The sequence below is a fragment of the Nothobranchius furzeri genome, chromosome 2 (genome assembly GCF_043380555.1).
Source record: "Nothobranchius furzeri strain GRZ-AD chromosome 2, NfurGRZ-RIMD1, whole genome shotgun sequence".
Taxonomy (NCBI): domain Eukaryota; kingdom Metazoa; phylum Chordata; class Actinopteri; order Cyprinodontiformes; family Nothobranchiidae; genus Nothobranchius; species Nothobranchius furzeri.
The window spans coordinates 58,844,428-58,867,041 of NC_091742.1; the positions used below are offsets into that span (position 1 = coordinate 58,844,428).

The 22,614-nt window shown below is 42.3% G+C and overlaps 3 protein-coding genes across 5 annotated transcripts; 2 read left to right on the top strand and 1 right to left on the bottom strand.

The window, feature by feature from the left end:
* Positions 1–852: 852 nt before the first annotated feature.
* On the top strand, positions 853–8,452 carry LOC107377304 (uncharacterized protein C17orf114). Its single transcript, XM_054747740.2, has 3 exons — positions 853–1,099; positions 7,340–7,435; positions 7,604–8,452. The coding sequence occupies exons 2-3, from the start codon at positions 7,351–7,353 to the stop codon at positions 7,771–7,773; spliced, it is 255 nt and encodes an 84-aa protein (XP_054603715.1). The 5' UTR covers positions 853–1,099; positions 7,340–7,350; the 3' UTR covers positions 7,774–8,452.
* Positions 8,453–8,530: 78 nt separating this feature from the next.
* Positions 8,531–17,417, bottom strand: mettl3 (methyltransferase like 3). The gene is made up of 11 exons (XM_015946831.3): positions 17,285–17,417; positions 16,533–16,723; positions 16,028–16,453; positions 15,771–15,946; positions 13,568–13,781; positions 13,307–13,494; positions 13,192–13,230; positions 13,009–13,117; positions 12,861–12,926; positions 12,668–12,780; positions 8,531–8,730 (listed from the first exon to the last, which is right to left on the bottom strand). The coding sequence occupies exons 1-11, from the start codon at positions 17,388–17,390 to the stop codon at positions 8,628–8,630; spliced, it is 1,731 nt and encodes a 576-aa protein (XP_015802317.1). The 5' UTR covers positions 17,391–17,417; the 3' UTR covers positions 8,531–8,627.
* Positions 17,374–22,604, top strand: ttc5 (tetratricopeptide repeat domain 5). Of its 3 annotated transcripts, none has more exons than XM_054747736.2 (10): positions 17,374–17,493; positions 17,925–17,987; positions 18,669–18,801; positions 18,890–19,101; positions 19,172–19,322; positions 20,328–20,419; positions 20,501–20,704; positions 21,591–21,805; positions 21,885–22,029; positions 22,104–22,604. In XM_054747736.2, the coding sequence occupies exons 1-10, from the start codon at positions 17,389–17,391 to the stop codon at positions 22,221–22,223; spliced, it is 1,440 nt and encodes a 479-aa protein (XP_054603711.2). In that variant the 5' UTR covers positions 17,374–17,388; the 3' UTR covers positions 22,224–22,604. The 3 variants fall into 3 exon arrangements, with proteins under 3 accessions (XP_054603711.2, XP_054603712.1, XP_054603713.1); XM_054747737.2 differs by lacking the exon at positions 17,374–17,493 and adding an exon at positions 17,505–17,800 and having other exon boundaries at positions 17,920–17,987; XM_054747738.2 differs by lacking the exon at positions 17,374–17,493 and adding an exon at positions 17,505–17,800.
* The last annotated feature ends 10 nt before the right edge of the window (positions 22,605–22,614 follow it).

Below are 22,614 nucleotides of genomic sequence, written 5' to 3' on the forward strand. Positions count from 1 at the left end.
TCTGGCAGCCCGAACAGATCTGGTACCGATACCGGCAGAAGCATCTCAAGGAAGATACGGGGGGGGGGGGGGGGGGGGGTGTCTGTGACCGTGGTTGCGTTCAAACCCTAGCTTGTTCTGTAAATTTGCTAAAGCAGCTTTAACAATTATTTTTGTAAACTACTGTTAAGTGTTGCTAACTTAGCCACTTTATTGCCACATATAGCGAGGTCTTAGACCCCAAAAGCACTCTTTTTAAAAAACAACAAGCAACTGGTCACTTTTACTGGCGTTATTGGAAGTTTCTGAAGACACTGACTTGAGAGAAACATTTTAATTTGTTTATTTAGTGCTTTATAAATAAAGTTGGCTTGGCTGAACACAAAAAGAGTCTCTGCTCATTTCCTTTTGCTCTCGCAGGACTCATCTTTTTTTACAGCATTTTAAAGTTTTACACAGCCAATTATGCAAATTATGACAGCAGTAAACTCTGGTTTTGGTTGCACTTTAACTAGCAGTTAGCTCATCAGTCTTGAAGAATATCCACTCTTTCTCCAAACTAAGGCTATTCTATTCGTAATATAGTGATAATTTGTCTTTTTACACAGAAACACACTTTAAAATGACAGAAAATTCCTTTTAAAAGTTTGCAGTCGAGGCAGATTGTTGTGTTTTTTTATGAGATCAAACTTTGATAACGGGCTGCAAAGAGCCTAGAGTTAAACCATAAGTCCTTTGGATCATGCGTCATTTAAAAAGGTGGTCATATTTGACAACCAGCTACTATTTATACATGCTATTTCTAATCACATGAGGGCAAAACACTGCAAAGCATGCAGGAGGAAGGAGGCTGGGAGTTTGACAGAGGGGGAGGGTGACAGAGAGCAGGCGTGCCCATTCAACATGCTCCAGGGATTAGAGAAGCCTATTTAAAGTTCAGTCTCCCCGTGCTGTCAGGACAGTAGACAGACTTCAGGACAAGGACGAGGCGCACAGACACGACAGCTTTTTAAAATAAAACAAAAGAGAAGACAAGCGGAGGGTGAATAAAGGCGTTTCTGCTGGAAAACTGTCCTCCTAGCATCTCTCTTTAATCCTTTCTGCACCTTTACTTCACCAGGTAGGTAACGCAGCTTATCACAAGGTTTATTCTTCATCATGATGTAGTTTTCTGGATGTTATGCGATTGCCTCTCACATTTTATGCACAGCGAGGTATAAAAAAATCTTTTAATTTTAGGTTTTAGTTATGTGAGCATTTTTCAAAAGTCGGAGGTGTATCGTGGGCGTGTTTCTGCTTTAGTATTATTTAACCATTATGTTGGCTACTGTTATTGAAAACCAGCTGTCAGGTGTTATCTTTTACGCTTGAACAGGTCACTTATTAATAGCGTCACCTCTTCTTTGACACAGATTGTGATTCACTCGTGTTTAACCTAATCATCAGTCACTAACTCACTCCTAAATGATTAAACATGAGTTTACTTCCTCTTCTCGACAGATCCGTTAAATATAGACAAGTCTTGTATTGTTTATTCACAAACATGAAGAGATTACAGGGTGTAGTGGATTATCTTGTCTGGCACAGTTCTCCATTCAGCCTTCTGACATGCACCAACCTCAAGCAGGAGGCCATCCTGAACCCGTAGACATGAATAATGTCACCAACACCTGTGCATGGCAACCACCGGCTGTAAAGATGAGACACGTTTGCATAAAGCTAAATTTATTGAGTTAAAAGAAGAAAGAAGTTTATTTACAAAAGTATTACACCACAGTGTTATCTTTAAAGTACTTACCAGGAAGACTGGTGAGAGGAGTGGAGAGGACAGAAAACAGGACTTCATTATGGCTAAAAGAACCAAAAACATACCATTTGTATTCTGGTGTATGTGTCCTTCAAGATCTACTTAATTATTTGGTGTAGATTTCATCTGGAGTGTGACATTTGAATAAAACACACCTTTTCAGAAATAAAGAGAAAGCACACATTTGAAAATGTGGATTAATGGGCTTGATTTGCAAAATGATACTGATCAGAAATGTATAATGTTGATATTAAAAACTATTGATCTGTCTGCTATAGCTCTGAGAAACACGTTAATCCCTAACATTAACCCGTAAATGTTTTATGTGGACTCCTGGACTGAATTTAAATGCAAAAAAAAAAGATGTAAAATGTGTCTGAATGCAATGTTGATAGATAGATAGATAGATAGATAGATAGATAGATAGATAGATAGATAGATAGATAGATAGATAGATAGATAGATAGATAGATAGATAGATAGATAGATAGATAGATAGATAGATAGATAGATAGATAGATAGATAGATAGATAGATAGATAGATCAGAATCAGAACATGACATATTGCATAATTTCAGTGTGCTGATACTTTCTTACAAACCTTGTGAATATCTCATCAATATTTTAATAGATTTCAGTGAAATGAAAAAGTCATTAGATGTTCATCTACAACCGACTAACTTTTGGAGTCGATCCAGTTCAATACCCATCACAGCTAATTAACATTAGCAACACAAAAAGGCCATGACTCAGTGAATTTTGTACAAACTGACAAAGTTTTACCGTGACAGCTGAGTGTTTGTTTAGGATTTTGCAATATTTTGTGACGTTATGTTCATTTTCCCTAAATCTGCATCATTTTTAATAATAGCCTGATCCACATTCAACAGTCGATTTAGTTAAAGAGCAAGTCAACCCCTACCAGATTCTAACTCCACTCCCACTTCATGTTTGAAAAATGCAACAAATGCTGTTGCCTGGCAGACCGAGAGGGCGGAGCCGCTAACAAATACACACACACAGGCTCACGACAGCATTGAGACATCATAATGTACCAGTTTACATCATAGCATACCTCATAGCCAATAGCGGTGGCAGATTTAAATTAGAATACAGTGCAGAGTTTTTACCTGACAACGGCACAACACTACCAGTTTTAGGCAGAATATTTAAATTTTAACTAAGATGCACTGAAGTGCCAAATTATTGACCACACGTGTCCGCAGCATGATTAGACACTCGTTTATTTAGTTTATCAGCAAAAAAAAAGTTTATTTGGGGGGTGACTTGCTCTTTAAATTAATAACAAACGCACGCCCCTAAGCACATCGTGCGTGCGTCATCCACCCCAGTTTAAGCCAGTGTGAGACTTCATGTCGATTTCCTAAAAAGCTCCAGACTGAGGGAGGAAAGGTTGAGAGGACATTTAGATTGTTATCTTTTCAAAAGCCCTGTTTAGGAAACGCGCCAGAGTGCGGACTGAGAGGTACGATAAGGTCCGCTGGGCGAAAGTTTGGACCAAGTTAGAAAAGAGCAACACATTAAGTGAGGATTTGAATTTGAAACACTGCTAGGCTCTTGTTGTAAGGTGCACACATGCAGGAACATGCAGTCGAAACCAGAAAGGCAACATATGACTCTTTACATGGTTAACCTCCCAGTGCCAATCAAGTACTGACTGCACAAGTAAAACCACAACAGTCACTAGAAGTTTATCACAGTATGTGATTGCTAACTTGAACATCAAATTTGACTCATTTGGCTTTCATATTTTGTGTTTATCCTCCCCACCACCCCTCTCTCCCATTGAGAGTGTGTGTGTGTTTACCATCTGAGGTTGTTTTTCTCTTCTGATTCTCAACCCGCTGCCAAAGCCCCCCCTTACGGGCCGATCATGGCCTGTGCCCAGAATTCCTCACCACTGACCACGGCCTTAGCATTGTGTGTTAAAACAAAAACTCACTCTAGTCTGTTCTGTCCTTTACAATGAGTTTTTATGCTGCAGGCAGGATCTCTAAAGGGAGCAAAACATAGTGGATCCTCTGTCTGTAACGAACATATAAAGTTACAGAGACACACCTGAGTGAAACAGACACGACGGACATTGATTTGCAAGAAATCAAGGACAAAACGATTGCTTCTGTTAGTTGAATTTTTTTTCTAAATGAAGAGTTTGGACATGTGAGTCCTTCCGAGGCATGGCTGTAATGTGCAGCAGCAGCAGCTGGTGTGTGTGTGCGTGTGTGCGATCTGTCACGTATCTCACTAAGGCAAGCAGACAAACAGCAAGGAAAAGGGAAAAAAATCAACTAGTCCAACACTGGCCTCCTTTATGTTGTAATCAGTTGACTGAACAAGAGGCTCAGCAGATTTACACACTCCAAGGGTTTTCCCATCAGAACCACACTCAGGTGAGGATTTTATTCCACTCTGAACTGGGAGAGACGAATTCCCATTTTGAATAGCGCACATTTACTGAGTTTTTTAAAGATGTGTCGTGCACGATCTATTTAGGGTAAACACATACTTGAGTATTATTTAATATGGTACCAAGAAATTTCCCCTCTGAGAAGTGTTTACAGATCATAGAGGTTGTAGCAGGACGTGGACATGTGAAATTCTTTCCGCCGGTCCAAATATAGAAACAGGGCTCTGAATGTTTGTTGTGGATTTTTCTGAGGACTTTCCTCTGTTGATGTCAAATACTTTTAGCTCTTTTGCGTCTTTATCTTTTTCAAACTCTTTGTTCTTTATGGCAGACATTTGGGGGAACTGGATTCTGTCCAAATGCTTTAAGATTCCCACTTAGTTTTATCATCAACAAGCAAACAGCATACCATGGTGGCTTTGTCACACACTCACTAAAATGTCACACTCAAACAGAAAATCACTCAGAACTCATCTGAAAGCTTCGGAGAAATAAAGCAAAATAATACAATCTATTAATTTGGTGCCGCTGCTCAGACATTGTCTTACTTACTTACTACTTTCCTAACTGTGCTCCAGCGCTAACGGTAGCTTTAATGTAAGCAGGGAAAACAACGTTTCTGTCCTCATCTATATGAATGCAACAGCTAACAGTGATTTTGTTAACATCTCAGCTTTTAAATGTAGTCTTGGTTGATTTTTGAATAAAGCTACTGTTGAGTGAAGTTGCCAAGTCTGTCAGTCACCACAAGGGGGCAGACAAAAGTTGGACTTTAGATTTCTGTCAGAAGCAGAAGCAATGCTGTGCTAATTTAGTTTGCAAACTAAATAAATGTAGTGATGGTGTTGTTTGGTAATAATAAACACAAACACCCGGTATTAGCTCCTGTCCGTTTTAGACCTCTTAGTTCCTGATTGGTCAGCTGCCAAAACACTGGCCAATCAATGCAAACATCTTACACAATGAAGAAGAAATCTTTGCTGCGATTTCCTACCTTTAGAGTAATGTGTAACAAAATGCAAGATTTGACTTTTGTAACTTTGCAGAAATTTTACATGAAAAAAAAGTCTTAAATAGGTCAATCGAGATTTGAACAGTTCTAATCTAGTACTGATGCATGCTTATCAAACACTTTAAAACCTACTTTACTTCTCCATGATGGAAAAATAAAATAATATCTGCAGCATTTTGCTACAATAAACTGATAACTCGCTAATAAAATGACATGTCACATTTAAAGATAATTTGCAGCAGGACGGTTTACAATGATTTTACAGCCCCTGTCAGAACTTCTCAGAGAAATCTCAACAGAAGACGCCAAAGCCTGTCACCTCCATGCGCGCCATTTTAAACGACCCATTTCTTAACCGGATTAGACTAAAATAAAAACCTCTTTTCCCCTCTCAGAGCAATTCCAGTGAGACAGAAAAATCCTCATGGGTGTGCTGAATCTGATACCCGGATCAAGAACAGAAAGGGTCACATTATGATGGTGTGACGGCAAATAACACACCGTTTTGAGAGTTTCTGTGTAATTTCCTGAGATGTGGACCAGTCTGGATGTGGACATGTCTACATCATGCCACGTGTATAAGCTGTAGCTGATTGTTAGAACAGAGTCGATCCCTTCCTTTGGTCTGCGTTAGCACACTGACGTCCCTCTGTGGGATTAGGAAGGATGACAACGATGAGATGATGGCTTGGTAAACACTAACTGAGTGGCTGGTTGCTGGGCCACCGTGCCATTCAGCGATACTGTCAGCTCACATTAAGCTGTCAAGGTGCATCATAAACCCAACAGACTGTGACCTGCAGTCTGGTGAAGCAGGTGAAACTCATGCTGGAGTCGGTCGTTCAAATGGTGTGAGCTAGCTAACGGCTAGCACAAGCAGAGCCAGCAACAAAGCGGAAAGCTGCCACCTTAAAACAACTCTAATAAAAATAATAAACACAGTTTTATAAACCTTTACTTTGCCATAGATTTAGCTCCACTTGACTATTTTGGGCAGAAATATTATTAAATTCTGACTGAAAGAGCTAAACAGGAAGTGCTACAGCTAGCCATAGCTGCTGTTACTCATTTTCTCCCAAACAAAAAAAGGGGGAAAAAATTTCACAAGATTCAATGAAAATAACATAACACAAAACTCATGGAAGTGTAAAGGGTTATAAAGAAAAGCAACTAGAAAAATGTTTTCAGCCATCACTGCTCCTATGTATTTTAAAGTGAGGGTCAATGAACTGGAGACGTATTTCATCCACACGTCCGGTTAGAAAAAAACGCTTCTGAAAGAGGCGTTGCCTGGCGGACCGAGAGAGCGGCACTGAGGCAGTGATAGACCGCACCCCCCTCAACCCCCCCACGTGCGCCGTCAGAGTTTCTCAATCTAAAATAGAGTTGTGCAGGCACGCACACAAGACTTACCGCTCAGGAGAAGAGCAGACAGATTCTGCAGCATTCTGGAGGATTTCCTGTTAAACGCGATCATTAGATGAAAAGGGGAGAACGGCATTTTTTTCAAGGAGGCGAGCGGCTCCGAGCGCTAATGTGTCAAATCAGCAGATGAGCGGCTGAGCCAGCTGAAGGTGTGGTTGCCTCACCTGGAGACAAGTGTGGTGCAGCCATGTAGTACTTTGCTGACGTCACGTTTTTCAGCTTAGCCATCAACCACAGCTGGTTCTACATAAATGTGGAGCAGTTTTTAACCTGAAGATGGAGATAGAATTGTAGTTTTGGGCCGAAATATTAAGAGTAAGCTGCACTAAACTGCCACACTAATGATTACACATGTGTGCAGCACCATTAGACACTCATCTATACGGGTTATCCGCAAAACAGTTAATTTAGGCGTTACTTGCTCTTTAAGTAGGGGGGCAGCTGGGGGGCAAGCGCTGGGGCAGTTGCCCCTACATGCCTGTGTGTGTATCTGCCCCTGACCTGAACCATTATCTTTTTAAGTCACTTTTCCAGTGGTGTGTCCAAGCCCATTAAAATGGGGTGGCCCAAGTGGGGCACTTGTTTGTGCATGGGTGGCACCTACTGGAAGGGGCAATATTTTGCTGTTTTGTTTTTTGGTGCTTTTAAAAGTTAATTTATTCTTTCTCCATTTTCCTCTGGTTTCAGTCAGCTCCATCATGGGTGTGAAGATGCTGCAGTGCTTTCCTTTCTACAGACGCTGCAAAGAGCGCTGCAAAAGCCGACAGTGCCCACCAGCACCAGGTGAGGATCTAAAAATTTAAAATAAATAAAATAAGAATATGAAAAGAAAAAAAAAACACCTTACCTCAACATTTTGATATATCAGTAACACTTCCTTCCATTTCTCTTCTCCCTTTTCTCAGTGGCCCTAATGTGCTGTTGTAATTTTGACTATCTTTGCCCTCCCAGTTCCTGTAGAGACGAAGCCACGTCTGTCCTCCACCACGTCGTGGGGCAGTGACAGCGAAGGTGCGTTGACCCCCAGCCGGGGCTCCCAGATCTATTTCTCCACCAAGGCCCGGCTATCGTTCAGGCACCAGCTGGACAGCAACATCAACGCGGTGGATGCCACGTACTGAGTCTACAAGCTCATGAGACTTTGGGTGAAGAAAAGGAATCTGTCAGCTTCAGACGGGCCCAGTTCCCTGCTGAACACACAGAACTCTCGACGTTTTATCAGGTTCAAGAAGGTAGAGATTAACCAGCTGAGAGACTTGTACACAGACTGGAAGATCTGGGAAAGTGACCAAGTGATGGGAGAGGAGAAGGATGTTTACAGCGTTTACTACCAACAAGTGCATTACTTTTAAGTTTTGCTTTGTTTTTTTGTTGTTTTTTTTTACATTTTTGGACTAAATTTGTAAGAACTGGTGATAAATAGAGCTAATCTGAGATAACCCTCGTAATTATTTTCTAACAGTCATCATTAAATCATGATGAGTCACCAGAACTAATGCAGCGTTGGCTTAAATCTTGTAAAGTTGCACGTTAATATTGCATTACTTTAATATTGCTTTATAAGTGTCATAAGACACTGGATTCAGGACGTTTTAAGATGCTTTATTGTAGACGAGCTTATTGAAATGGTTGAATTAAACTAAGCCACACTGCTGCTTAACTGTATTGTTCTCATCTCCAGATTTGTGATTTATAGCGATAATTAAGGAAGGACTAATACACAACTGATAAAATATTGTGTAAAAGTTTCATTCTTAAGTAAATAACAGAACTTGTAATAAAAATTCTCCTGTGACTTTATTTTTTGTGAATTATTTGCGTAGAAACTCCACAAAAATACACACTTTTTTTAAGCAAATTAAAAGTCTGAGACTGAGATTTTGATCAAAATATTTATAAAAAAATATTCACAGGTATAAAAAGCAGTCCAGAGTAGAAGCTCCACATGTGACCACTCATGTCACCACTGTGCGACTCAAGGTTTGGAGATGACTCCATCAGGATAACGGTCCTTGAACCGGGCGACAACCTCTGGATCCAGGAGGTGGATCCCGTCCAGCTGGTTTCCCAGAGTTATCCTACATGAAAGAGAGGTTGTTTAAAAATACTAAAGTATTAAAGCAACGCTAAAGAGTTTTTATCACTTTGAGCCATTGCTGTCAAACTGGTGTCAGTGGTTAGGGTTAAATTCTGGGCCTGGTGGGCCGGCATCCAGCATGTTTCAGTGGTTTCTCTGCTCCAACACACTTGATTCAGTGGTTGAATCACCTGTGCAGCAGCTCATCAAGCTTGTTAATCACCTGCTGATAGAAATCAGGTGTGAAGAAGCAGGGTTAAGTGCTGGAAACCGGTCCTCCGGGACCAGGCGTGAGAACCACTTCACATTGGACGGCACTCTGCTGCCCTCTGCTGACCGCAAACAGCACTTATCAGTTTAGGTAGGAACAACGTTTACTTTTCTGTGATGATAGCTCATCTAGCAGCAGTGTTGGGAAAGTTACTTTTAAAAAGTCATTAGTTATAGTTACTAATTACTTTGTCAAAAAAGTAACAGTTACAAACTGTGTTACAAGATTATAAAAGTAACTAATTACCAAGAAAAATAACTACTTAGTTACTTTTTCATTAAAGAATGCAAGAAAAATGGGTTAATTGAACTTACTTAATTTACTATAAATGACTACAATATTGAAATATAAATGACTAATGACAGGAACATAATAAAATGTCCAAATGTTTTTAATACACCTGAATAATTTTAATAAATAAGCACTTAACAGGAGGACCTACTAACAAGAACATTAGGGCTGCAACAAACGATTATTTGGATAATCGATGAATCGGATGGGGTCTCGACACGATTAATCGATTAATCGGATTACATGGGGACATTTTTAAAAACTGCTAGGGAAACGTTATTTCTCTCCTTCCTTCACTTTATTAAACACAACATTATTAGAAAACAGTTCAATAGCAGAAAAACAACATGCCACCACCTAAATTGTCTTATAAGGTGTATAGACAGAGACCCTAAGCTACACCTATCTGTGACCTAAAATGCTTGGTCCAAGTTAAACAGCTTAAAGAGCAAGTCAACCCCTACCAGAGTCTAACTCCACTCCCACTTCATGTTTGAAAAATGCAACACATGCTGTTGCCTGGCAGACCGAGAGGGCGGAGCCGCTAACAAATATACACACACTCAGGCTCACGACAGCATTGTGACATCACAATGTACCAGTTTACATCATAGCATACTTCTTAGCCAATAGCGGTAGCAGATTTAAATTAAAATACAGTGCAGAGTTTTTACCTGACAACGGCACAACACTGCCAGTTTTAGGCAGAATATTTAAATTTTAACTAAGATGCACTGAAGTGCCAAATTATTGACGATACGTGTCTGCAGCACGATTAGACACTCGTTTATTTAGCTTATCAGCAAAAAAAAGTTTATTTGGGGGTGACTTGCTCTTTAAGGGGAATTCTCATCTGTTTTGTTTGATCTCATCTGTAGACATTTATTATAATTGGGGATGTCAAACAACTAATTTTTAAATGTAATTAAACATAGGCTGCGAATTAATCAAAATTAATCACTATTTCCAAAAATGACTGAAAAAATACCAAATAAAACAAAAGTAAATGAATGCCACTCTCCTTGCGATGATGCCCTGGGCAACTGCCATAAAGTCACATCAAGAAATGCTGCTGATCATTCCAATGATCCCAAATAGACTCACATTAGGCCACATGAAAGCAACTGAACCCAAAAATATATTAACCAGTATATAACTGCACTCTCACACAGCACGCCTGCAGCAACAGTTAGGACTCCTCCCTCCCTTTTAAAAGCGTTTTCGCTTCCGAGGACATTGTGGTTGTAAAACCACATGCTAGTAGTCTGGCCCCGGTGTGATCAACCAGTTTCTGCGGGAATGTGACGGCGGAACCGGTTTGCAGCAGCGCGAGTCCCCCCCCCCCTTTATCTAATAGCGTCGCGCTTACGATTTTATAGACTTTTTTTTACGAGCTGAGGGCATGTCTAGCCTGTGTAATAATCCGGGATTTGGGTGAATCACTTTTGAAAAGTTTTTAACTTACCCAGACACAGAGCTCTCTCCCTCCTCGCTGATGATTCGGCATGCTTGCGTTTAAGATGCTGCATCATCACCGTTGTACTCCTGTGCCATGCTAAGTCTGACCTACAAATGTTGCAGGTAACGAATGTCTTCGCCTGATTTAACTGAAAATGCTCCCAAACTTTAGAAGTTTTTACTTTTTTTGGGTCTCGCTGCTTCAGCCATGTTCCTCTTCCGAACACCTGCCGGCTCTCCCTTGCGCTGATCTGACTTGCTTCCGGTCTGGCGGCCGGGGGGGGGCTTTTGGAAGAGTTGCGCAACACAACGAATCGATGACGCAATTCGTTGCCAACGCTTTTAGTAATCGATTTTCATCGAATTTATCGATTCGTTGTTGCAGCCCTAAAGAACATTACACTTATCTAGACTATTAGAAGGTCACTGTGTGATATTTAACAAGACCCCAATCAGCTAACATTTAAAATTGCAAATAGAAACACCTGTAAAGGTTCCTGAGCCTTTAAATGGTCTCTCAGTCTAGTTACATTACAGAAATGAATGTAATTTTGTACAGCATTTTAATTTTTCCTGCTTCACATAATTGTGTTTTTAGCAGCCTTTCTGTTGCTGGTAATCTAGTAACGGTTAAATAAATAAATAAAATCCTTTAAAATGACACTAGAAGAGGCACAAGCCTGATGGAGGACTTACATTTACTAACTTGGGTCAGACCCAAACACAGAAGAGCTGAAGCTGGGTGGTAAACACACACAGGTAGTTCTAATAACACCTGAGCTCCATGACGTCTGAGACTGATGCATCAGTGTTACAGCGGGACTAAAGACATGATCAGAAACAGGTTACAGCTGGATGATCTAGGAAAGTAGAAGATCAGGACGTCTGAGCGGTGAACAGGTGAGCGGACCTTCAGGACGTCCTGCTGTCACGCTAAGAAGGGCATGACTGCAGATCTGCACCTGCAGCCGTAGACTATTCATCACGTCTTCCTGATGAAAACATCTGCCTCTTTAGCTCCTGATCAGCTGATGACAGCTTCAACACACCGTGCTGCTTAACGCACGCTTTTACTCATCAGTAACAGAAACGACGTTTTGATAAAAGAAGACGGTAATTAATTCGTTTGCTCGTTACAGCAAAATATATATATATATACTGTTTTAGTAACGCGGTTATTTTAAACTGCGTTATTCTCATCACTGCTCTGTTGTGTCTACAGCAGGCAGTGACTGAGACCGTGAGGGTCTCCGCCCACCCGGCCAATCATCATCGTGTTTGTAAGTGTGTTACCGACACCTCTCTCTCCCTGGCTGCAGCTGCAGTGTGGCGGTCAGAAAGCCTCACACTGTTGCTCAACGTTCGACAAGCACACAGTAACGCACAACCTTCCGTCCCCAGTAACGGTAACGGCGTTGCAACAGTGGGAAAAGTAATTAATTAGATTATTCCGTTACCTAAAAAAGAACGAAGTTAGTAACGCCGTTATTTTAAACGGCGTTATTCCCAACACTGTCTAGCAGTTAGCTTTTTCAATTTGCAGACTGTCAGTAAAAAGCACAAGAAAAAGAATTTGCTTCTTTGTTGGCATCATGGTGGAGACAGGAAGTAAAAGTAAGAGTAACGTCTTTGGAGGCAAAGATGAGAGCTAAAACCAGAGTGAACATAGGTGAGGCCTACACTAGTTTGAGGGAGTTAAGGGAGGCTATGAAGTCCTTTGTGAATATTTTTACTTTGTGGCTTAATATCAGTTGGCTCACGTTAGCGTTAGCTCACTGTTAGCGCTAGCGACATTAGGCTGTGGCAGGGTTAAGGAATGTTGTAATTCTGCTTTAAACCAGTAAGAGGCAGAAGCAGGAAACTTGTTATTGTTGCTTTAAGCGGTTTTTTAAAAAAGAAAATTAAAACAGGGCGTCACCAGTTGGGCTGGACATTGTGGGGTCGCCCGAAGAGCTCGATCTTCCTGGTACCCGGTGAGAGCCGCTCTATCATTCCATAGATCTCATCTGGTTTGTGACTGGTGGAGCGGACCTGAACCAACGGGAAGAGACCCTTAGCAGCTGGTAAACATCACTGACGATGCGTTTTACTGAATAAAACCAAGGAGTTACTTCTGCCACGATCACGTCGCAGTCCAAACCTCTGTTGAAGCCCTGAGTGTTCCCCTTCACACCCACCTGAAGACAAAACACACACGAGCCAATAAGAACGTAGCATCTCCAGCTGCTTCATGAGGAGAGGAAGAAACCTGGAATCTACCAGACAGTGTTCCTTCCCGTGGTTCAGCCAGTGGCCTGTCCTGCCCGTGCGGATGATTCTCTGGAGCTGGTTGGTTTTTACCCAAATGATTTCATCAACACGCTCATAGCTGGAGAGAGAAAACGCAGCCGAATGAGAAAGAACACAAACAGGTGCGGTTTTTAACAGCGAGGGGAAACGTACCCCCACAGGCTGAGACACTCCCTGCCCAGCTCCATCGCCCTGACAGAAACAGAGGGTCAATTATTGAAATCACAGGAATGAGCCACATTTGTACTGAAGGACAACGGTCGTGCACCTTCCCGTGACCCAGAGGAAGAGGAAACCGTCGTCCTGCAGGGCGGGAATGCTAAGTTTTCTCATCTCGTCGTCCGTCAGAGTTCCGTACGGCAGCTCCATGTGGATGTCCCAGGGAGGGTCGGCCATCACTACAGCAAACTTTCCCAGGATGGACACGTCCAGGTAGCGGATGTCACAGCAGATCCACTGAGAGCCAAAGAAGAAAATCACTCACCCACCCAATGAAAATCAGTTTGGCGTCTCGTTTCCTCCCTCTGACCTGTGAGGGGAAGAGTTTGCCCACGTTGCTGTCAGCGTCTGCAGCGTGGAGGCCGAGCTCGGTGGCCCCCGCCTGGGGTCCCAGCAGGCCGCTCTCGGCCTCCGGGGGGCTGTCGATCTCATAGTGCACGTATTTACAGGTGTCCATGTGGAAGCACGTGTTGAGGAAGGAGCAGTCGCCGAGGCTCTCGTCCGTGTGCTTGTTGATGATCCGTCTGGATGACGAAGCAGCAGATTTACGTATTTATAGGTTTATTTCAAAAGCTTTATAGAAATTTTAAAAAGTTTAAACAGATGTTAAAGATTTTTGGTAAACCTAAAAGAGGTTTCTTATCCCTTTGTTGATTTTGTGGCATAATTACAGTCCTGAAATTTCTTGTCCTGACGAAGGCCAAAGTGGCTTAAACTAGGGGTGCTTCTCAATGTCAAGGAGCCTTGCCTTGATGTCTTGGCCCCGCCCCGGTTGTCTAGGAGATACGTCATCAGGAGCCGCCAAGACGTGTTCCAATCGGTTCCAATGTTCATGTTCTACCGAGGCGTGTGTTCTCCGTTTGTTAGCTGTTTAGCTAGCAGAGCAAGGACACACGGGAGGTGTCTTGTAGCCTAGGCTTGGTCAAAAACTACCCACAATACACTGCAGTATTTTCAAAAGGACGGCGGATCAGAAGCCGGCAGCTACTTCGGGGACAATTTTCAAGTTTAAAAGTAAGTCAACTATTTAAAATGTTTATTTAGATCCAAAGAAGTTATCTATGGTTGGTTAGTTGCTTAGTAGTTGCAGCTTTGGTGGCTAGCGGGTAGTAACTCGCTTATATATTTAATTTAATAAACATATACACAATTTAGCTCATTATATATTTATATTGAAACTAATACATATAAAATATAACTTTATCTCCCGTGTCACGTGACGTTACGTGACCGCCGTGGAAGCCGCGGTCACGTGATGCAAGTCTGTTCCATTTAACCGTTTTCTTTGACCAAAGGACCTCGTAAGTAAGGCGCCTTGACATTGAGAAACACCCTAGCTGACACGATTTTATTCGCTTGACCATGGAACAATAAAAGCTTCGTAACTATGTTCATCCACCCGAGTGCCTCAGTCCGCATTTTCCTGAGGCGATGCCAGGATCTTCTAACTGAAGAGCACCGGAGGTATTTATAATCTTTCACCTAAGAAGCACTCCAAGCATTTTTGCTGTTTTTGACAGAAATACAATCCTGTAGCAAGAACAAAATTAAACAAACACTAAAATATGTGGGAAAAAAGAGAGAAAAAGCTGCATTGAAATATTCCAGGAATCAGCTTGTTTCTCTGAATCCTATTTTTGCTTCTTTTTCAGCGGGTCTACTCCGAGCCCCTCCCGGATGACTGAGCTTCTCACCCTATCTCTAAGGAAGAGGCCAGCCACTCTTTGGAGAAAACTCATTTCGGCCGCTTGTATCCGCGATCTCTCTTTCTGTCACTACCCAAAGCTCGTGACCATAGGTGAGGGTAGGAATGTAGATCGACCGGTAAATCGAGAGCTTCGCCTTCTGACTCAGCTCTCTCTTCACCACGACAGACCGGTACAACGCCCGCATCACTGCAGATGCAGCACCAATCCGCCTATCGATCTCACGCTCCATCTTTCCCTCACTCGTGAACAAGACCCCGAGATACTTAAACTCCTCCACTTGGGGCAGGACCTCATATGGAGAAGGCATTCTACCCTTTTCCGACTCAAGACCCTGGTCTCAGATTTAGAGGAGCTGATTCTCTCAGAATGTCATCTAACAGTTCATAATAGGGCTCGGCGATATGGCCTAAAATCAACATCACGATATATTGAGGATTTCATCTCGATAACGATAAATGGACGATAACTACGGGTGTGCTCAGAAACAACAGTTGTCCACTAGAGGGGGCTGTCACGTGTTACGTTGAGTCACATTTTTATGCGACTGGAGGTGGTTCAGCTTCTTAAAGGGACACAAACGCTGCCAACCTACACACATCTTTTCATTTTTTATTATCAAATTTATTGACGTGGAAAAAATTATTACAATAAGAAATTTGGATAAAGATACATTTTTTATTTATTGCCCAGCCCTAGTTCAAATGTGATTATAGTACTCTACTGGTTACATCCTTTTATTGGAGCTATTTTGTGTGAAGTGTTGATTTAATGGTGGGATGTTCAAAAATGGGATGGGATGTGTACCGGAAGTGCAGCTTAGTGCACGGCTGAGGCGTGTCTCCAGAGCGCAAACACTCTTCTTTAGTCCCGTGATCACAGAACTCCTGGACTTGAGCTCGACCACGAGAGCGGAACTTTTCCACGATGGACTGCTCCTTGGCTGTGCTGGTGTTGAGCAGCTCCAGAATCTCCTGACTCATCTGGAAATGAAATATAAACAACATTCACACAACGCTCCCTCCGCCAGAGTTCTGCACGCTTAGACGTGTTAATCCGTAAACCTTCTTGCTCTGCTGCTCCTTGGTGGACTGCTGGTTCAGGAGGCTTTCAATCTCCATGTCCAAATGAGACGACTGGCTCTTGCTGCTCCTGCCCTTCTTCTCGGCTCCACACCCCGAAAACGAAGCCCCCGCCACCAGGGACGAAGAGGCTGGAGTCAGGGAGGAAGTGGGCAAATGTGGAGGAGAAGCAGAGCTTTGAAGTGAAGGTGAAAAGCTTTTCTGCTCCTCCGCTTTTCTCTTGACTCCAGTCCTTTGAGCTCCTCCTACAGACCCGATCATAGCCCAGAGTTTTGTGTGGTCCACGGCTATGACGACTGTGCAGGAGGAAGCTGATGAAGAGGACGGCTGTCGGACCTCAATGAGCTCCTGAGCAGAGAATTTAAGCAGCAGACTCTGGATGCATCCATGACTAACGGCACCTTCAGACTGGGATAAGAAATCAACATGATGTAAAATGCAAAACAACTGCTTTAACAGTCCTATTGTTGACGGGGGACAAACTTACACTGCCGAGTTGATTTGTGATGGTGAGGGAGTCTGTCGGGAGGGAAAGACTCAGATCGGACAGATATCCCAGCAGCCTCTTCTCTAGTTCTGGGTCTGGTGGTTTTTCCGTCTCCTCCTGGGAGCTGAACGGAGCCGAGGGAGCTGGACTGTCACTCCTGGCTGTGGAAGTGTCAGCACTGCCTGCAACGTCTGAGAAGATCGGTTAGAACATTAGTTCGGATAAAATAGCTTCAGAGCTCAGTACGTCACAACTCTTGTTGCTCACCCGATTGGTATTTTAAATGTATTACTTCTTTGAAGCAAACATACGCATCAAATCTGCACTTCATATATGGTAAACGCCATTGATATAATACGTTAAATCATTTATTGGTACCAACACAAGCAGTGGAAGTGTCGTGTCGTCAAAAACGATTACCACTCATTCTGTTTCAATGCATTTCCAACTACAACTGTTGCTTAAACCAATACATTTTAAGAAAACTGCAAGAGAAAAGAATTATTGTTAATTTAATAATTGTTTGTTCTTTTCAGCACGGAAACACAAAACAATTTCCGTTTACTCCCCCACTGCTCAGCAGGGAAAAAGCTAACGCACATATTAATTTCATGCTAATTTTTGTTCTTCTAGACAAATTTTCAGTTTATAACGAAAACACTGTCAACACGTATAAAACCCAATTCCAACGGGATGTAACACATTTTGACATAGCACCGACGGTCTTTGCCGAGTGTCCGGCCTGTACACACCCGCTGCGGACAGCTGCGCCGGGTCCTTGCGTCGCCGCTGCAGCCTCTCCCGCAGAGAGTCCAGCTGCTTCTTGTGGGCCTGGATATTGCTCCATGTGTCCGACATGGCGAGCTGGGTAAAACAGCAGCGCACTCACAGAAACAGTCACAGTTCACCGCAGAACGACGAGATGAAAAATATCCGCGCTCTCAGGAACAAACTATATATGGTACGCGGCGAGAACATTCCGGACGAGCGTCTTGAGTGAAATTAAACGTTCCGGAAAAAATATAAGTGGTGCTTTATCGGTTGTCTTTACAGTTTACTAAAATTATTAGGATAATAAATTGATAACTCTATACTAAGCTGGAGTTAACAAACGTAACGAAAGCATTTCATTAATTTGATACAGCATTAACTGAAATAATATGTCGGATGAATTTAAAGGACGGACCACCGCAGTTTCCGGCGTGACCGAAATTAAAAATTTTCCCATTCTTTGTGCCAAAACCAGATCGCATTCGCGACTGTATTGAGTATGTCAGTTTCTCATCGCATCAAGATTCAACCTTTAGCGGTTATTTGGCGTCTTCCGTGAAGACTTTGTTGCGTTCCGGTTGTTGCTAATCTTTATTTTTGTGTGCTCCTGTTGAAGCGAAGATGGCGGAGAAAGAGGACAGTGGAGATCCTGGAAAAGACAAAAACGACCTGCAACTGATAGAGGCAAGCTTCAGTAACAGCATAGCCTGGTTAATTACATGTCTCAGTTTTATGTTTTGTTTTTCTTCAGGAAGTAGTTCATCTTGACAGACTGGTAGTGCATTTAATATGCTGTTTGATGTGACTGGTGTACTTTTTTATCATCTAAATCTCACGCATTTTTGTTTATGTAGTCAGTTTAAGCATCGAGCTAATTGTTTTACTCAAATTGGCAGTTTTTTCCTATCCGGTTTAGTCAATTATCGGACAGTCAAAAACACTTAAAATGGAAAGTAAACGCTCAAAAAAGAGCCAGGAGAACTACTGACCAGGAAATATTTACAGATTACATGATACTCTGGCAAATTTTAAGATAAATAGTTCAAAACTGAGACGATTCAATACTTCTGCACGTTGCTTTTTGTAGTTTTCATCCACGTTTTGCTCTGATCTGCTCAGGGATGTTATCAGTTCATTTCTTGCATCGCTGCTATTAAACTGAGGTAACAAACACAAGTTTTAACTAACAAAAAGGATCATTTATTAAAATTCCAACGTAAATTGCTACTACGGCAAAATATAAGACAATTTAAAACAAAGTATCACAGCTTTGCATAAAATGATATTATTTTTAACGTTTTATTGTAACAAAAGTGATATTATTGTAATTTTTTAACCTTTACTGAATCCTATTTCCCCCTGCAGGAGCTTGTGGATGAGCTGTATCATTTCAGAGATTCGTACTTCGAGACTCACAGTTTGGAGGAAGCTGGACGTAAACAAAGTGATGTGACGCAGGAGATGGAACGAACCCTGAAGAAGCTGGAGGAGAAGGAAGGTGGGTGCTTCTGTGTTTTTTTAACAGATTTTAATCTGTGGACCATCATCCAAATCGTTAGTTCTTGTGCGGCTCTGACCTCCAACAGAGAGCTGCAAACACAAGGCTGAGTTTCTGCTGCAGAAGGGCAGGTGTTTGAACGTGACTCCGGACTTCAGCGCCGTAGCAGAGGAGTGCCTCTCCCGCACCGTGAAGCTGGAGCCCAGTCTTGTCGAGGCCTGGAACTTACTGGGGGAGCAGTACTGGAAAAAAGGAGACATAGCCGCTGCCAAGAACTGCTTCACGGGTGCCTTGCAGCAGGTGGGATGGTTAGAGGATGAGCAGCAAGAGTTTTCAACTTTACTCAGTAACTTATTTGTTGTGTTTCTAGAACAAGAATAAAGTGTCTCTGCGCAAACTCTCCATGGTGCTGAGGCAGCTGCCAGCAGCCAGCGGGGACGAGCACGGCAAACGGGTGCTGGAGAGTGTGGACGTAGCCCGGCAGGCCGTCCAACTGGATGTGGACGATGGGACTTCCTGGTGTGAGTGGAGAATCAAACTATCTTTGTAAAAGAGCGGTGTTAAATCAGGAGAATGTGCAGCTATAATTTTATTCTTGTATATTGTTTAATAACTTGTATAATACACACACTTTTCTGATGATGCTCCCAACACTCTCACAACACAGAGTGTTGTGTTTTAACATCTAAATCGAGTGTCTACTTCAAAAATTAGGCTAAGTGTATCGTTGGAATATAATTAATGATGAATCTGTAAAATATTGCACAACTCTACTATAAAAACTATCTTTGAGCCATTTCTACTTGTTATTTTGTGTAAAAGTAGTAAACAACCAACGTTTGACCCATTAAAGGTCCTGAACAGCCTCTGTGTAGTGAAATAGCTTTTACATCTGTCAGTACTGACGAGCTAATATTTTATTTTCATTTTATACACACCAGCTAATCTGCAGAGCAAAAAAACTGTCTCTGAAGCTCATTTCTGCTGCTTTTTAAGTCGTTTAAATTTTGTTCAATTTCTAAAGCTGCCAAAATCAAAGCACGGTGTAATGATCAGCATTAATCATTATTTGTTAATTGATTAATTTCCATTTGTAATTTAACGTCTTCTCACCAGGAGCGTGTGTTACTCTTGACTTTTTAGTTTCTTGAATAGAAAATTCCTGCTGAAATCGACTCCTAGATCCAAAAGCAGTTGTAGATTTAGCTCCCGTCGCTTACATTTATGCTTGAAAATAAGCAGATTTCTACGTAAATAACCATGTAAGGTGATGTAACTTCACATAAATGGCTATGAAATTTAGAATATTGAAGCTGTTTTGCTGAAGAGAAAAAAAAATCCACATTAATCTTGGTTTTGCCTGACTAGCCTTTAGCTTATCAGTTCTCTGTGATATAAAAGCTATTTCTCAACTCTGATGCCGTTCAGGAAGTCCTTAATAATACTGACCCCTGAATCCATTTAAAAAGAACACCTAGCTTGCACAGCTCATAAAAAAAAAAAACATATTGTCATCACCTTTACAGACATTCTGGGAAACGCCTATTTGTCCCTGTTCTTCACCTGTGGACAGAATCCTCAGTTCTCTCAACAAGCATTAAGTGCCTACGCTAAATCTGTGAGTCCACATGTGCCGTCTCTGTAAACGCATTCATAATCGTAGTTACGTTTTAGGGAATCACGTTGTATCCCTCTGCAGGAGGCGGCAGATAAAATCGCAGCCTGCAGCCCTGAGATGCATTACAACAGAGCCACCCTGTTCCAATATGAGGAGATGTTCGGGTGCGCGCTCACCGGCTACAGCCGAGCGGCGGCGTTGGACCCGAACTGGGACGAGCCACCAGAGAGAGAGAGGCAGCTGCTAGAGTATCTGGAGAAAGTGACACAACTGGCCCAGAACAAGGTGGGGGAAACCACACACCTCTGTGTTCTGGAGCATGGTTTATGCTAACTTTGATGGGTTTGGGGAATTCTTTAGACTAATAAAGAAACCTTCCAGTGTTTCCTCTGTGGAGCTCTCTGACTCGGGACCGGTGGTCGGTGGCGGCGGCTGGGGCACTCCTTGGGTAGTGCTCAGGTAGTGGTGGGAGTTGCCACCCTCACTCCCAGGGCGCCCTGGATTGGTGTCTTGGCTGCTGCCGTCGATCAGCTGCTGTCGAGGCAGATGGCTCCCTTGATGGCGTGTCTTTCATTACCTGTCCAGTCTGAGCTCAGCCTAGTGTTTTCTGTGGTCTTTTAATGTTATGTGGACGTGTGTGTGTGTGCGTGCGTGCACGTGCCTGGGAATGGTTTGTGGATTGGGGGTGAAACTGTCACAATTTTTTTAAGTGTGGGAAAGGGAGGGAATGTGGGTTTTATGGGTCATTTTAATCTGTTAAGCACTTTGTGTTGCTTCCTATGAAAGGTGCTTTATAAATAAAGTTTGATTTGATTTAATGAGCAAAACAATTGTTTGACTTTATTTGCACAATAATTTAACTGTAAGAAGAAAGTACAGCTCAGGTTTCAGAACAATTTGATGTTTAAATTTTATTCTATCCATTTTTATTTTTATTTAGTAAGTCTTATCTTATTTGATGTTTTTATTTATTTTGTTAAATGTTTTATTTGAAATTTCTATTTTATTTCTTACATTTTTCTTTTACAAAATAAGACTAAAATATGTGGCGGTTACAGATCCTAAACTTCTTTAAAGTTGATGCGTGCTTATTTTTGACCACATGGGGGCAGCAGAGTGCAGCCTTGAATCTAGATTGTGTCTTGATGCTCGTTTTTCTTTTCTTGTCCAGGGGAAAGTTAAAGCCCGTCGACTGAAGATGATGCTCTCAGGCCTCAGCATGTCCCCGCTGGGCCCCTGCTCGTCTCCACAGTTCCGCTCCCCCTCCGGTCGGATCGGCAGCCTGGAGCCACGATCCTTCTCCTCCCTCACGCACGGCCACATGTCTGGGGTGGCTGCTGTGGGCAAGGTGGTGTTCAGCCTGGCCCCTGAAGGGCGCATGGCTTTGTAAGTGTCAAACATTAGCAGTGAACGGGTTCATACCTGCTATAACGGTGATGTAAAATCCTGCTGCTTGTGTTTCTAGTACGTTTGGGATGGTTGATAGCGAAGAGACGTGCATAGTGGTGATGGTGTACAACACGGCGGACAGCTGGGGCGTCCTGATAGGAGACTCTGTGGTCATACCTGAACCCAACGTTAAGCGACACAGTATCGAACACAAAGATAAGGTCAGTATCTGCTCTTTGTTTACCATTTGCACAACGCTTGGGTCGCTAACTTTTCCGCGTCCTCTCCACGGCAGACGTTTGATTTCAAAAGCATACGAGTGGACTCTCCTCTGCTACTCATCGTTAACGGGAAGAAGCAAAACGTCCACAGTCAGATTCCTGTTTCAGTCAGCTACAAGCTCAAGGGTGAATGAGCCTGACCAACGCCTGAAGCTGGGCGCCACCTTTATTTTTCAGATTTTTGAAAGTCCCAAAGTTTGTTCCTGTTTTAGGTTCTTTTGTAAATATTGTTTATTGTTCATGAATTTTGTTACTGCTGGTTCCATTTTGGAGTTATTTCATAATTAAATGTTTATTTTGGAGTTTTGACTCCAGTTGTAAAGAGGGGGGATTTTGTGGTATAGCTATAAAATAATTTCTGCATGTCCCAATTTTCAGCTGACAGAAACAAAGAACCGAGACCCAGAAAGTGAAACATACTTAAATTTTAGGTTTTGGATTAGCTTTCTTGTGTTGAACATCAAAGTTTTTAACAATCTGTTCATTTTCACACAATAAAAGTGGAAACAAAAACACTTGATGCCT

Coding starts and splice junctions, on each gene's coding strand:
- ttc5 (XM_054747736.2), top strand. CDS start 17,389: ATGGCGAGCTGGGTAAAACAGCAGCGCACTCACAGAAACAGTCACAGT. Junction 19,323..20,327: donor GGACGATGGGACTTCCTGGT/GTGAGTGGAGAA, acceptor TCACCTTTACAG/ACATTCTGGGAAACGCCTAT. Junction 20,705..21,590: donor CACAACTGGCCCAGAACAAG/GTGGGGGAAACC, acceptor TTTCTTGTCCAG/GGGAAAGTTAAAGCCCGTCG.
- mettl3 (XM_015946831.3), bottom strand. CDS start 17,390: ATGTCGGACACATGGAGCAATATCCAGGCCCACAAGAAGCAGCTGGAC. Junction 13,495..13,567: donor GCAAACTCTTCCCCTCACAG/GTCAGAGGGAGG, acceptor TTTGGCTCTCAG/TGGATCTGCTGTGACATCCG. Junction 12,927..13,008: donor ACGGGAAGGAACACTGTCTG/GTAGATTCCAGG, acceptor TTTTGTCTTCAG/GTGGGTGTGAAGGGGAACAC.
- LOC107377304 (XM_054747740.2), top strand. CDS start 7,351: ATGGGTGTGAAGATGCTGCAGTGCTTTCCTTTCTACAGACGCTGCAAA. Junction 7,436..7,603: donor ACAGTGCCCACCAGCACCAG/GTGAGGATCTAA, acceptor TTGCCCTCCCAG/TTCCTGTAGAGACGAAGCCA.